Source organism: Hyalella azteca, unplaced genomic scaffold (assembly GCF_000764305.2).
Source record: "Hyalella azteca isolate HAZT.00-mixed unplaced genomic scaffold, Hazt_2.0.2 contig7679, whole genome shotgun sequence".
In the NCBI taxonomy this organism is placed as follows: domain Eukaryota; kingdom Metazoa; phylum Arthropoda; class Malacostraca; order Amphipoda; family Hyalellidae; genus Hyalella; species Hyalella azteca.
The window spans coordinates 124,890-140,606 of record NW_025937798.1 but is presented as its reverse complement, the minus strand read 5'-3'; the positions used below and the strand labels follow the sequence as shown (position 1 = coordinate 140,606).

At 38.2% G+C, this 15,717-nt stretch overlaps 1 protein-coding gene across 1 annotated transcript; it reads right to left on the bottom strand.

Moving 5' to 3' along the window:
• Positions 1-4,620: 4,620 nt before the first annotated feature.
• Positions 4,621-13,881, bottom strand: LOC108673120. Its single transcript, XM_018160906.2, has 8 exons — positions 13,743-13,881; positions 9,989-10,356; positions 8,317-9,771; positions 7,800-7,955; positions 7,239-7,375; positions 6,582-6,764; positions 5,894-6,149; positions 4,621-5,592 (listed from the first exon to the last, which is right to left on the bottom strand). The coding sequence occupies exons 1-8, from the start codon at positions 13,753-13,755 to the stop codon at positions 5,431-5,433; spliced, it is 2,730 nt and encodes a 909-aa protein (XP_018016395.1). The 5' UTR covers positions 13,756-13,881; the 3' UTR covers positions 4,621-5,430.
• Positions 13,882-15,717: the final 1,836 nt, after the last annotated feature.

The following is a 15,717-nucleotide window of genomic DNA, read 5'->3' as shown; positions in this document are numbered from 1 at the left end:
GTCCAAGTCGTTGATTGGCTTTATTAACTTGACCTTCAATATGCTTAGAAAATTTCAACTCATTGTCGATGTTAACTCCTAAATCCTTTTCCGTTTTCGACTTCGACATCATCACTCCGTCGTTGCAACCGTGTCTTCTCATACTGTAATATAGGTAAGTAATTTGGCCTGAAATGCAAGCCGAGAACAGACGCATGATGAACAGAAGGCGTCTCTGCTCGCCTCTCATTCATCACACAGTCTAGTATTGCATGTGGGCTCAACTTGACTAAAGTAGGAATTTTAATGTTAATTAGGGTGCAATTTGAGGGAGAATGCGAATAGCAAGATGTAGAGCGAAATGGTTGTTCTTGTTCTTGTTCTTATGGGAAACACTGGGTTGTTTATATAGGGTAAAATAAAAGCTACGTTCCGTTGCGGGTTGCGAAGTATATACAGTAGGTGCAAATAGTATCCGACACAAAGGAAAAACTTTATTTAATTAGAGCTAATTCAACAAAATGACATAAACAAAACCTATTCTAATGTAAATGCATATGCGAAATACAAATATCATATCATATCATAACAACAATATCATTTAATATTTACTTGATTATTGCAATTTTTTAAAAGTCAAGGTTCAAAACGTATACAACACATATTCAAAAAATTTACTCTATTTACTCTATCATGAGACCTTTAGCAGCCTTAAACTGTTTCTAATCTATTGGAATACTTGTTCACAAGATTAACTCATATGCTAATAGGAATTTTAGCCCACTCTTCCTTGCATATTTCTTTCAATTGAATAATATTTCTTAGCTCTCTCGCTCCCCTGTACCCTCAATTTCAATTCCCGCCACAAATTTTCAATCGGACTGAGGTCAGGTGATTGGCTTGGCCATTCCAATAACTCAATGTCCCTCTAATGAAACCATGCAATAGTTGCCCTAGCCGTGTGCTTAATATTAGGGTCATTGTCTTGTTGAAATCTCCACGAAATCATCACGAAAGCATTAATTAATGTATAATGTTTTCAATCTGGGTCATTGTCGCGCCCACGAAATTTCCCTTTCGTTAAATTCAATTATTTTCAGCTTGGATAGGGATAAAACTATCCCATTGCCTTTTTTACTTTTCATGCATCGATAGTTCTGCGATAATTTTGTAATTTCAGTTTAGAGACGCTCCACGTCGCGTTATTGCTCTTGCTCGTCATTGTTCACTTTGACTTGGAAGTCGGCTGTGCTCCTCTTTATGTCTGCCCACTGTTCAGTGTTCATTCACACCTTTATGGTAAAGCCGCAATCTTCGTGAGTATTAATTCTGTGACCATCAGATTATATGTTGCGTGTTCATTTCGCTATAAATTTCAGTGTTAACGATTAGGTATGCGTTTCCCTATAAAATACTCAAAGCTATAGGCATTCAGTGATGTTTTATGCGCAGTACTTTGTCCAGCCATTGTTCATTCTTTGAAATTTTCATGGATTCGATATAGGATTCGTCAATTTGCTGTTCTCTGAATCTGTAAAGAATATGACAAATTGTAAATCCTTTTTATCATTTTTTGCAGATTACTTCGTTTAGGTTGCCACCCAAGATTTCAATAAAGTTACAAGAAAACGCTTTTGGATTAACCCACGGCGGAAATCCCTGTAGCCAGGGAACTGATGCCGTGACAGTCATAGCACGAGATTTTTATACTTCCTCATAAGTTGTTTGCTTAATGTTGATTCCTGGAGCAGCAAAGATTTAGCATCCATTATCCTCTCAACTTCATATCACCTCAGCTCAATAACCGGTACGGTACATATGAATTAGCATGAGCTTCGACACTTGCTAGATTCAAATGCTAGTACTTGAAAACGACCGAGAAGCCTACTTTCTTTGGAATTTAACAGAATGAAACTTACGCATATGGCGGAGTATTGCAATTTTTCCTTAACATCAGATCACATCGTGTATTTTTTTCGTGCAGGTTTTATTTTACACAATTAAAAGATAAATAGGATCATGCGCAATTTCCTTTCAAGTTTCCTGTCACCCAAATAATGCTCAAAAATAGATTTAATCGTTTCTCTTTTTTTAGTCATGGAATAGATGTTTAAATTCTGTTGGGGTTTTGCAGTTTTAGGCTTCTATAATATTAACTTCGCATATCTTATTTTCAGACAGTAATTAAGCATATATTTTGAGCATTATAGAAAATTAAGCAGCAATCCCACCGGATCATTCAAAATGGCGAAAAGGTGAAAGCCATAAGACGCACATATTTTTTTATTGAATTTTAAATGCCGCAGTCAAATTTATTCTAGGTACATGAAGATCAAATTTGATTCGGTAAGTTGCTAGGTGAATCGGAGCTCCATCGGCATGTTGCCATGTGATTCAGAGCCCCATCGGTATGTTGCCATGTGATTCAGATCCCCATCGGTATGTTGCCAGGTGATTCAGAGCCATATCGGTAAGTTGCCATGTGATTCAGAGCCCCATCGGTAAGTTGCCAGGTGATTCAGAGCCCCATCGGTAAGTTGCCAGGTGATTCAGAGCCCCATCGGTAAGTTGCCATGTGATTCAGAGCCCCATCGGTAAGTTGCCAGGTGATTCAGAGCCCCATCGGTAAGTTGCCAGGAGATTCGGAGGCTCACTTATGAAATTCCGATCAATGTTGATACTCGTGTTACATACTGTCAAACATATGGTCAAAGCTATGAATTTGTAAAAAAAACAACGAAAGTTTACTTTTCGTTTGACATTATTCGTTGCAATGTAAAGAGAACAGAGAACTATTCTGTTCCCTCCAAAGTAAATTAAATCTTGCAATGAAATTTTCATTAAATAGATGTTTGCCCTGGAACTGCTCCAATAATTTTAGATACACTGCATGGTTTGAAAAAATATGAAAATTCAGTTTTTAATATGGTACGCTTGCAAAAGCGAATAAACTAATGTTTATTTAAATAGGAATTGTTTTGTGAATTATAGAATACGTAATCGCATTCAATGCACAAGCCATTCGTATACTTGAATACCCAATCAGCTTAAACACATCGGAAAATGATACAAAATGAGAATATTATAGTATATTTATGCATACAATGCGTACAGCACTACTTGACAATAGTTACAAATCTTCGTTTGAAAACAAATTTGAAATACGTCGCCTCTATTTTAAAACAGCTAGCAATAGTTATCCAAGGACGTTTACGGTCAACAATACATAAAACAATCCTGTGTAAATACACAGAGATGGTAATATTACTCTTTAAAAGATAAAAATTATTGCACCGCAATAATTTACTCAAATGAGTCAAACCAAAATCATGTCAGACACTTCAGTATAAACAAGCCGTTCAATTTCAGTATATATGCCTCACAAGCCTTACAAATTAAGATGTTATATAAATTATTTTGTAGCGAAATCCCTCAATTAATTTCTTTGTATATTTTGAGATCAAAGCAAGGATTAAAATAGTGAACCATTAAATTTTAATTACGTATGTTACAGTATATTGAAAAAAAAACTTGCCTAGAGTCTATGCAAAAAAAAATTTAATATTACGGAATTGCATCTGGCTGTTACGTCCGAATTAAGGTTCACTGTGTGACAATAACAAGACTTGCATAGAGGACAGCCCGAGTATATAAATAAATACTTAACAATAAAAAAGGAAACAACAACAGGCAAACACGCAGTACAATACTTGCTATATATGAGCGTTTCTCACATCGGAACGCAGCATTCAGCATTTCTGACAAATAATGTATTTGTTACGCACACTCATTCACTAACGTTGTCTGAGCCTGAGTGCACACCACAAACATTGAAAAAGAAATAAGTTTAACATTAATCTAAAATGAAAATAATATTTATTTCATTACGATATACACAACACTAAAGCGCAGAGAAGCGTCCCAATTACAAGTTTATTATTTTTGGTTAACTATGACGACGAATTAACAAAAGACGGAAAATAAATATTAGTGATATATGTTTTAGATTCAAAGTTTCGTATAATGAAAAACATTCAACTTATCAAGCAATAGAAGTGAAGGTCGAGGAATTTAATGTAAGGATCTTTAGCGAGTAATGTAGCGTAATAAAAAAAAAGAAATTTGTAAATGGTGTGAAAAATCATAGCAAGTCTCGACAAAATCAAAGCAAATTGCTTGCATCATTTCCTCTTTTGAACGCATATGAGATTTAATTAAATTTAAAGTAAGACGTGGCATTTACGCTCCCGAATGTTATGGAGGATTTGTATGAAAATTATCTAGAATAACACTTAAAACATCGAAGAATAAATGGTGGACACCTGCTTTGAGAACCAAATTAAAGGTAACATCAAACCACACTCGGCCTACGCTGCTTATCCTTAAAACAAGGACATAAGTCATAACAAAGGGGATACATGATGCCGCAAACACATCATTAAACTTCACAAAATTAAATCGAACAACTGTATTTTGCTGGAACGTTTACATCATTGAACACGTCAATTGTTTGAGTAGGAATGATCATGCAATGCGGTCTGGGTACATTCGCCTAAACATGAATGGAAATAATTTATGATAAATTTGAGTTACACGCACTGGGTCAATTCACTGAACGGTGCTGATAGCAAAAGCCTGGCCTACGCTGCTTATCCTTAAAACAAGGACATAAGTCATAACAAAGATGATACATGATGCCTCAAACACATGATTAAACTTCACAGAATTAAATCGAACAACTGTATTTGCTAGAACGTTTACATCATTGAACACGCTTATTGTTTGAGTAGGAATGATCATGCGATGGGGTCTGGGTGAATTCGCTTAAACATGAATGGAAATAATTTATGATAAATTTGAATTACACGCACTTGATCAATTCACTAAACGGTGCTGATAGCATAAGCCGCTTGACTTTTTTAGTTATGCACATTGAAATGCTTCCATCTTGTGACCAAATGATGTAACAATACAGAATTTTAATAGAAACCTCTAATTGATAGAAACCCTTAATTGATAGCTGAAAGTTCCAGCAAGAAATATCAATGCATGCAAGAACGTTTAATGAGCCTACGGTTGATACGGGAGTTTGCCAAGCGATGCTGCATTCACAGGGATGATGCCGACCGATGATAACAAGGCGATGATGCCGAGTGACTATTAAACGGTGATGATGTCGAGTGATGATTACAGAGTGACGATACCGGCTGATGATCGCAGGGCGATGATGCCGAGTGATGATTACAGAGTGACGATACCGGCTGATGATCGCAGGGCGATGATGCCGAATGATGATTACAGGGTGACGATACCGGCTGATGATCGCAGGGCGATGATGCCGATCAGTGATGATTGCGCTGCTACGATGCCGACTCCTCGATTAGTTCACATTTTAAACAGATGCGTTTTAATTGAGACTAAGAATAGTTAGCTTTATTCACATCGGAAGAGTTAGACGCCGATGATGGAGTTGATCCAGTCGATGTAGTAAGGAACATCGACATAGACACCAGGGATGCCACGTTGTCCACATCCCAGGCCCCAGGACACAACACCCGCGAGCTGGAACTCCCCTCCGCTGCTCCGACACACCAGGGGGCCACCGCCGTCTCCCTGCATGCATAATCGTTGTGCGTTAATTACATCAAAGTTTTATATATATATATATTACGACCAATATAGATTTCGAATCGGTTTGAGATGAACTTTTGTCAAAAAACAGATAATGCGTAACTAACGAGGGACCAAAGTTCATTTATTAAATTAAATTCAATCGATTGAAACGATTCACTAATCGGACACTACCGGAAGGTCACTGTCAAACTTTCCAGAAACTTTCCATATAATTCATTTGTTGACAATTTTTAGAATAAAATGCAATCAGAATGCTCCATAATTTATTATCCCGACTTACCTTGCAGGCGTCCTTGTTTTCTTCACCTCCAGCACACACCATGCCAGCTGGCAGGGAATAACTGGTGCCGAGCTTCGTGGTTCTCAAGATTTGCTGACACAAGTTCGAGTTGAGGATTGGCACTTGAGTTTCCTTGAGGATTGACTGGAAGTCTCCTTCACTTCCCCATCCGTCCTTGCCCCAGCCTGTGATGCGGCACACTTGTCCGGAGAAGTCTTGGCGACTCGCGGGCAGGCATACGGGGGAGATGTGGGGACTGAAGGAAAAAGTTCAGTTAGTCATACGGTGATTGTACTTTAGATTAGTCGATTGATATCAAGTTTGGAACAAAACTTAGCGTGAGCTGTGAAACTTAGCTAGGCGAGCTAGTCAATGTTTACAGCAAGCACCAAATTAATGAGTGAAAAACTCCAAGTGTCTAATAGTTATATTAGAATAAATACTTGAGTAAAATATTCAAGATATCTGCGTACGCCTCTTCGGCCGCAAAATCTTCAAGTTTTAGTTGCATTAGACGGACTCTGAGTAATTAATGTGTTTTTCATCGTTTGTTTGTTATGTTTTGGAGGTTTTTATTGAGAGCTCAAGTAGATATTATAAATTGCTGCAGTTAATAAATTTTTTCCATCATGCTGCTCTTAATTGAATTGGCATTTCATTAGCTGTTTAGAAATTTCGTTTGGCTTACTATTTGCTGTAGTCCACGAATCTGTCCGTTCGGAGGATGGCAATGTCGTTCTCCAGGTTCCCTTCGTAAAATTCAGGATGACTGTAAATGCCAGAGACGTCGAATTCGACGTAGGGATAGAATTCACTCTTGTCCCTGACGTCCCACTCTCCAAGTCGGATCTTCAGCAGACTTGCATCGATGCTGTAAAATAGATTAACTTAAAGTAGATACATGAAATGAAGTCGATCGTGAGAATTGAAAAAAAAAACATTACTACACACATACGAGATACCTAATTCATTCTCAGTAATTTTATGATTTTTAACCTTTTTGATCCTCAATTGCCTAGACATTACATTTTGCACAGTGTTATTTGGACGATAATCTAAATTCTTATCACACAAAGCGTGAAAATCAAATTTGAACGCTATGAAAGGGCAATAGTCAGTTTTAATTCAAATCCGTTCGTTATTTGAACTTTCTTTCTGAGGGCTGATCACCCACATAAACAACTTTGCACGTTTACAATTATTCAGCCGGGAAAAATCCTCCATTTAGGTCACTGAATATCTACCAATAAATCCGTGACACTTTACCACAGTAATACGCGATAATTAATTGTCAAACTCATTCTTCTCTAAATGCGTAACCTTAAATAGGTATTGAATAACTCACTCCTTGACGCAGTGAGCGGCCGTGACCAGGAACTGTTGGTTGATGAGGGTTGCCCCGCACACGTAGACAACTTCACCCTCGGCGCGGCGCAGGATGGCTGCCTGCCAAGGGTACTCTCCGAAACCGGCGCGGCCAGGCTGCCGGGATGAACAATGTGATGTATTATTCTTATATGTCGGATAAATAATTGGTATTAATATTGTGTGCTCTGATTTTTTTTGGTTGAGTAGTCTAATGCCGCCTGGCTCACTTCCTCACAAAGAATTAGTTTAGCTATTTATTTAATAAAAAATGTCCTTGATTTACTCGTATTAGATCTAAGAAATGAACCTCTGAAACAAACCATCATATATCTATAATTTCAAATAAAATCAAGTAATGACACGAATGTGGATGAAAAAAATATATTTTTCACAAATTTAACCCAAATGGTTGAAATTGTATAGAGCTCCAGCACGAACAATTTGCATATCAACTTTTTTCGAGTTTACAAATCTATAAGACTCGATGTTCATTACTCGCACTGTAGGAACAACTACACAAGATAAAATCCATTCTTACCTCACTGTCCTTAGTTTTAATTCGTCCGTGGATGTTCTCATCGTTGGAGATGCCGCAGACGGGCAACGCCCTGGCAGGGTTGTACACAGGACGACGACAGCACACGGTGCCAGCCCGGCACCCTTGTGGTCCCGGCGTGTAACCAGTCAGCTGACGCTATCAATTCAGGACGAATATTGTTTAAAGTGACAAATTTATCTTATTCAACCTGAAAAAGTTTTCTGATAAATTGCGTGTACTAGACCATGGGGTTAATTTTGTGGCAATGCAATCGCAAAATTTATGCTTCAAGAATGGAAGCAAGCGAATTCTTAACCTCGTCTTGGTTTCGTTCTTGTCTCAATAAGCGATTAGGAATTATTTTAGATCTACGAAATACGTGTTGATTCATGCATAGGAGTCCGATGAATTTCTTTCAAAATCAGTACATTAATTCCAAAATATCAAGTGCAAATGGCTAAACAACCTAAATAGATCTCGATTGAACTAAATGTAATTAAGATAATATTTAACTTACTCCCTGCACATCACTGAAGTTCTCTTCTGTAGTTTCATTTGTCTCTCTCTTCCTCCTGACGACAGGAACGTCGGTAATGTTTCCGCTGGCGACAGTCTCGTCTTCGTATGAGTAGTATTCTGGAGCTTCAGTGGCATTCGCTGGATCTTCATAGTCAGCAAAATCGTAGGAGGAATTAACATCTCTGTTATCAACCTCGGTCTCATTTTCGGCAGAAGTGGCGTTGGAATAAACGAGGTTGGCACGGTTGCGAGCGTCAATAAGGTGAGTGAGGTCCCTGTCGGGTCGGATAATATTTTCTCCAGAGCAATACTGCTCAGCAACGCAATGACAATCAGTTCTGTAGATTGTACGTGAAAATTGATGCAGAGAATTTTGCTGAATCATATCCTCAATCGTAAGTGAGGGTTTGAAACCAAATTCAGGACGAGACGGCGGCTGGAATCCTTGGCCGTGGAAAGTATTATGTTGATTTGTTCCCTGTGCGATGAATTTGGTATGAGAAGAAAATCCGTTGTTACCCGTGGTTCCGAAGTTTGAAGTAGATTGACTGTCGAAGGGGTTCACGTTATGAACATGGCCAGTTGAGACGCCTTGGTGTTGAGAATTGAAATCGGAAACAGTAGATTGCGAGTGTCCTGATTGGAAACCATTTACTTCTGAACCAAAACCAACCTTACCCGATCCAGATGACGTGAATGAAGTGGGTGCACTGCTTCCAATTACAACGTTGCTGTTATCGTCAGACTTCTTCTTGAAATTAGTATTATAGGTATTGGTAGGAATGTGATGTGTGTCAACATACCCGTCATTTCCCTGTGGAACAACTTGTGCACCGTGATAAACGTGAGTGTGTGAATGAAGGTGCTGCACTTTAGTGGCATCAATGGGACCAACTGTACGAGTGAAGATGGAGGTCACCGTGGCAACAGGTTGGATGTGATTTGCTTTATGAGGGGTAATAACAGGAGAGTTGTAGCTTGGCTCTGCATACGAAGATTGGGCAGCAAATCCTTTCTTTTGATGAGAAACTTGATAAATTGGCTTGGGAGTAATGAAAGGAGGTTCTGGTGCTCCGTATGCAGATGCCGGTGGAGTGTAAGCTGGCTGCGGAGCCCCGTAAGTAGGGAAGGGCTGGATGGGCTCGGCTACGTAAATGGGGACTTCGTATGCACCTTGAAGTGAACCTGCAGGAGGCAAGTAAGTGGGCAGTTTGGAAGGCTTGTATCCTTTCTCGGGCTTTGGCTTGGTGTACGAATCGATGAATCCTGAAATAAGGTCAGTGACCCCACCACCCTTCTTGTTGCCTTTATTCTTATGATGATTAAAAGTTTGTTCTGGCACGTATGATCCGTACGGAGCTCCGTAGTTGTCGTACGCTTGTACCGGAACTCCGTATTGAGAGTTGATGCTGGGAGGGTATCCATGACCTTTTTTCTTGATTTTGTTGTCGCACTGAAATCAAATAGGAGTTAAACTTGAATAACAAATTAATTTTAGCGATTTCTTATTTAATCTGCGAATTGGTTTAACATGTATGTATTTTTGTAGTCTTCTGGAAAACGTCTGACACTGGCCAATCATGTTTAGTCGCAATTTTCGTATAGGAAAATTTAATTATCCATTATATTGTATGAAAATTTATTGTAATATGTAGTTCTAAAATACTCACTCTGACACCCACGCCCCAGCTGCAGAGTGTGTCGCTGATGCCGAGGAACCTGGCCTGTCGGTCCTTTTCTGTCTCCCCGACAACTCCCGCTTGCGAGACTTGCCCAACAAGTTGTGCCTGAACAACAGCCGGGGTGGAAGGTGCATGGGGCTCTAGTGGAAGGGGCTCCGAAACACCACCGGCGGGGATGTTGATCACATTGCCGTCGGTGTTGAAATGTTTGGTGTGAGACCGGCCCTGTTCAATGCCCGAATTGGCCGAAGATTGGGCCTCGGCCACAGCTGCTGCAGCCTTCTTCTCTTCGGAACCCCAAGACCAGCCTCCGTCGGGTGCTGAAGCTGCCGTGGCGATCAGCAACGCCATAACAACTGCCGAGGAAAAACACAGTATTAGGCGCACGCTTCTGGGATATACGGATCACACAGTGCAACGTTTCTTTATTAATTGATTTAAAAAATAAACAAATAAATATTTAGGAAAGCCAAAAACGGTATCATCCACAGAGCGCTAACTCAGGAACATCGGTTTTAACGGAATACAACAAATTTTTGATTACTGACAAGCGAATAACAATTTTTTTGGTCTCTGATCTCTTTGTCGGATCGAAGAGATAAGAGTGTTTTCCTTATAAATATTGCCGTCGAGGGGAAAAAGTTAATACGACTTTCTAAAGTTTTTTATTGATTCAAGAATCTAGGATGGCTTATCTTGTAAGTACTTTTGATGATATTAGAATTAGGCTCTCGCAGGAGTTTCCGGTTATAGATTCTAGTGATCTATGCGTCCTTCGTAAAACTTCTCAGTTTTTTCCTGGAGAAATTCAAGACTCAACCGCTGCACTGAAGCGCCTGTGCTACTGACAAATCTAAAAGATTCACCGACCATCACCCGCATCACCGCATCTTCCTCATCACCGCCCCGCCTTCATTTACTTTCAAAAGGTCGACACTTGAGTCACGCCGAGCTTATTCACTTTCACTTCGCCTTTGTCGAACATCGCAGAGAAGAGAGATTAACGTCGTGGCGTCTCTCGCTTTTCAACCGAAGCTCATGAGATGATGCGCGACAAATGAACTCTACTGTTCTGATCGTGCAGTGATTATAACTTCGGTGTTGCTCGACTGAACTTCCTGTCAGACAGTAGATTATCTCCCGGTGCCGTGAGAAAGCGTATCACTCCGGATTTCTCTTGCGGTCCGCGTCGCGCGAATTGACGCCCACGCTCGTTCGTGCAACATACCGGCAACATTCGATGTCACCCGAGTCGCTATTTTGAAAAAAAAATCTTCTTTGTATGTTTTTATTTACCTTTAAGTCAATAATTTCGTCAACATAAACCAAAATCATATGAATAATTTTTTCAATCTGATGGGCAATTTAAATGAAGAGGATTTAGGTGCCCAATCATAGGACGCGTTCATTAAACTCTTCAGTACACCAACCAATACGACTAACGAAAGCACGTGCAGACTTTTAGCAGCATCTTGCCGATAAAAATTTAAATCCAGAATTGAGCTCATCAATCATCATAAAATCCGAATTTTTTATTGAAATATATGCACTTGCTTAATATGAAAGGAAATATAAAATTTTTAATACTTCGACGAGAGTTATTGAGTAATTGAGGCCATATAAGTTAATATATTAGTCTATATTCCTGATGTACAATGAGCTTATTAAACTCGGAGTCATTTTACAAGCTTAAATAACAGTGAGCTTTAAAATATATAACAGTGAGCTGAAAAATATATAACAGTGAACAGTAAAATATATAACAGTGAGCTGTAAAATATATAACAGTGAACAGTAAAATATATAACAGTGAGCTGTAAAATATATACGTTGCATAATATAAAGTAGCAGCAGTGACAGACAGCTCACGAGGAACGTTGAGCCGTTCACATCACGTCGCGTGAAGTTCATCATTTATCTTCCTTGTTCCTGGTCATGTTAGACGCAGGACTTGCAGGCTTTATTTGGCTGAGTTACCGCGCGTGGTGACGGTGATTAGTGATCTCAGATAAGTGCTAATTGCTACTTTCGGCGCTCAAATTACAGACAGAGAATTTATTATCGATGCACTGACAATGCATAATCCTCCCCAGAACACACATGTAAAGTCTGCCTTTCTATTCACGGGTAATGCTTATTTCATACCTGTTAGCATACCATTCTACCCCCTATCATTCCCTTTTTTATTTACTTTCTAATCCTCTTTTCCCTTACACCACATTTACTCAATTTCCTTTGATTCCTTTCTCCTATTCTAACTGTGCAATTCAACCTCCGTACACATTCCAAATTTCGTTAGTAACTTTATTTCTTCATTAATTTATTCTCTCTGGTTCTTTAATAATAAAAAGTATAATATAAAAAAGAGTATAATAAAAGCTACGGTCGACGTGAGAAGAATTTAAAGTTGGAGTGAGGGAGCGACGGTATCGATGCAGTGAAAGTATTCCTGCAAGCGCTCCATGGAGACAGCAGCGGGAGCACGCCCTCCAACTCCAAGCTCTTACTCCAGTCTCCCTTCTACTACCTCCATCAATTTTTTTAGCCATTATATACACAACATATCAATTATTTGGAAGTCCTGAAATATTTGTATAGAAATTGATTATTTTAAACTGATTTTGGCGAATATCCTGCACGTTGCTCTTATTAGAATAATATTTCTGCCTTTCCTGAATATGCCAATTAAAAATAATATTCTTGACAGTATTCTAGAACTTAGCTCAACTTTTACGACTCCACAAGGGATAAAAAATTATTGAATGAGCACGTTTGTTTCTTCACGCAATGTGGGCTACAATAATATTAAAAATGCATGAAATGAAACTGAATAGAACATATGAAGCCTAATTAGAGTGTCCAATGCACAAAATGCAAATAAAATTATTACCCGTATGGGCAATGATTTAAAATGCCCCCTTTTTTATTCGGACATCAGAGTTATTGATCATAGTAAAATGAAGTCTACAATCAACCTAGAATGCATTATCAGCTTCTGGAGCAAAGTGAAGGCACATGTCCAAGCATTGCAAGAGAAAGGCGACTGAAAAAATAGACCCGAGGAAAAGTGATCGAACCTTCGCTGCTGTGCCGCACCGCCCCACTTGATTGGTTCAACTATTCTCAACTGGTGAAAACATTTCCAATGTTATTCCTATGAAGAATTTAGCAGTTTTTGCGCAATCTATTCGGCCATAATTAAATCTTTAGGTAAGCACGTACATTTTTTGTTTCAAAATCATATTTTCAATTTATTTTTGTGCACATATTTAATGTTTCAATCAAAGAACTCGTTTCTAAGTTCGACATTTAACACATACTCGATTGCTTCGAAAATTCAATAAAATACAAATTATTTTTGCCAGTAAAAAAAATAATTTGGTTTCTATTCCCATTAAATTAACAAATAAGGATATTTTTCGTTTCAACTGCATCTAAATTAAATAATTATTTTTAATTTTTATTAGAACCCTTCATAGGTCTCGGATGTTTAAGGCATAATTCCATTCTTTGCTTGAAGCAGGTTAAAACTGGAAAAATTATGTTTTTGTTCATCCTTTCAATTGCTTCTCGTACTCACATGCCTCAAAAGCTATCGTCTCAAAATGAATCAAGCAACAATAACATGATACTCCGACAGTAAAGTGTAGGAAGGGCTGTTTATACATTTACGCATGACATTTTCAAATCACAGGTTGATTAGTTAACTAATATATAACAAAACAGGTTGCAAGCTACTCACATGCAACCTTCATGGTGTCGCCGTAAGCCAGTATTTCTAGGCGTCGTAAATAAATAATATTTTAATAAAAGTTTCACTTTGGCTTTCTCTTGAGTCTGGAAAAGGATTTAATGTTATTAATTGATTTCATTCAACTTCCTAAATAATTGACTGTTAAGTATTTATTGATTTCAGGTTATAAATGTAGAGGTAAAATTTGTCTTCCGGAGTGGAGAGTTGTTGTTTTAGGTTCTCGTCATCAAGTCAAATGCCGAAAATAACGAACAAATATTAATTTGTGTTGAAGATAGCCATCATTGAATAAAGTAAGCCTTTTCATTGATGCCAGAAACTTTCGATCAGCTTCTATCAGTAGGAACTAAGGTGATAACATGATTTTCGTGAAAGAGTTATGAATGTTTTCAGTCTTATTAAAATATTTAAAATCGTTTGAAAATGAATCATCCAGAAAATATATTTATCATAGAGTTGATTATTCTCCCTGGAAAATGTGAATGTTATCATTTCCAATTTTCATTCTTTTCATATCAGGTACAGTCTTTAGTCAAGTCAGTCAAGTGATGGTCTCCGAGCGCACTCCACCTGCCACTCCGAGGAACTCGGCCGTTCAACTGATGTTGGGGAGTCCGCGACGTCGCTTTTATACCGACGCGCAGGGCAGCGTCGCCTCTCCCTCAACCAACGCATCACAATTATTTCTCAGAGGTCAAATTACACGTAATGCAACGATGAATTGATATTATTAATAGAGTATCTAATAATTTCATTATCCTTATCCTCTCGATTCCAAATTTCTGATGTGTTTTTTTTTTTTTGGTCTTCAGGTTGGCAAAAGCAGGAGCATCAAAACACGAATGAGAGTTGACAGTGAAAGCACCGGAAGTTGAAGGTCAACTTCGATGGGTTTCTGGAAATTTGGAATGTATGACCATTTCAAAGCAAGTACCGGATCAGCAAACTGCAAATAGGTAGCAGTTTGCTGAAAATTTTCAATATCAGTATAAAAGCTGTAATCTATAATAAACTTTGCACTCAGAAATGCAACGTGAACACAATATTTCTGATATGAATTAATAGAATTCAAAAAGGGGTTTAGGTTATTAATTCTGCTCATTTCGAACATGCAAAAATTATATTTGAATAATACGTCATGAATAATTTACGGATTAATTTACTGTATCCGCATTTCTTAAAGAAAATATACATATTCTAACCAACAAATACTGAAAAATTTATTACCCTATTAATTTAGGTGAAGACCGCTTAGTAAAGAGCTGCTGGACTCCAGAGTCGCTCAGACCATATATAGCAATAAGGTTGTATATATTTTTTTATTATTAGTATTAGAATTCTTCACGTTGTTCTTACATGAGAATGGAATATTTTAAACCGAAACATCTCGCCAAACTAAGGATTCAAATTTTTTAAGCTATATAAAATTTCACATATGCTCAATATAAACGAAGCCAAGTGATCTATGATATGCATATATGTACTTTATCATTTTATTCGTAACATGATTGAGTATATTTTTTCCATTTTTCTTGCCAAAGCTAACTTGTTTCTTAATTCCAGTTTATTGAGTTCTTCTTTCGGCACGAACTATTTTATTGGGATTAAATGTAGATTCATTTCAACGATAACGTTATCGACCATCTCGCGAGCTCATAATGAAAGAAAGTGCGAAATCGAATGCTGCCACAATACAATTAAGTCGGCTAGCAGTTACTAATAGATTTTAAAAAGAAATACAATTCAGTGCATTTAAATTTATTTCACTCTTCTCGGCTCTCAAACCGGGTTTCATTTATTATAATCGATGTTATAACAAGAGTTTTTGGCTGGCAGCGATCAGAAGCGGATGTGAGTTGCGAGAGCGCGCTTGTGAGGGCTGCGCTGGAGCGAGTGATTGGGCGCTGCCGCCGGAAATACCAGAGAAAGTCGAGACGGGAAACTTCTCGTACGCCATGAGGGC

Bases quoted from the DNA above. Each gene is read 5' to 3' on its own strand.
- LOC108673120 (XM_018160906.2), bottom strand. The intron at 7,376-7,799 runs GTAAGAATGGAT...TCATCCCGGCAG, and splicing joins TTAAAACTAAGGACAGTGAG to CCTGGCCGCGCCGGTTTCGG. The intron at 6,765-7,238 runs GTGAGTTATTCA...TCTATTTTACAG, and splicing joins GCCGCTCACTGCGTCAAGGA to CATCGATGCAAGTCTGCTGA.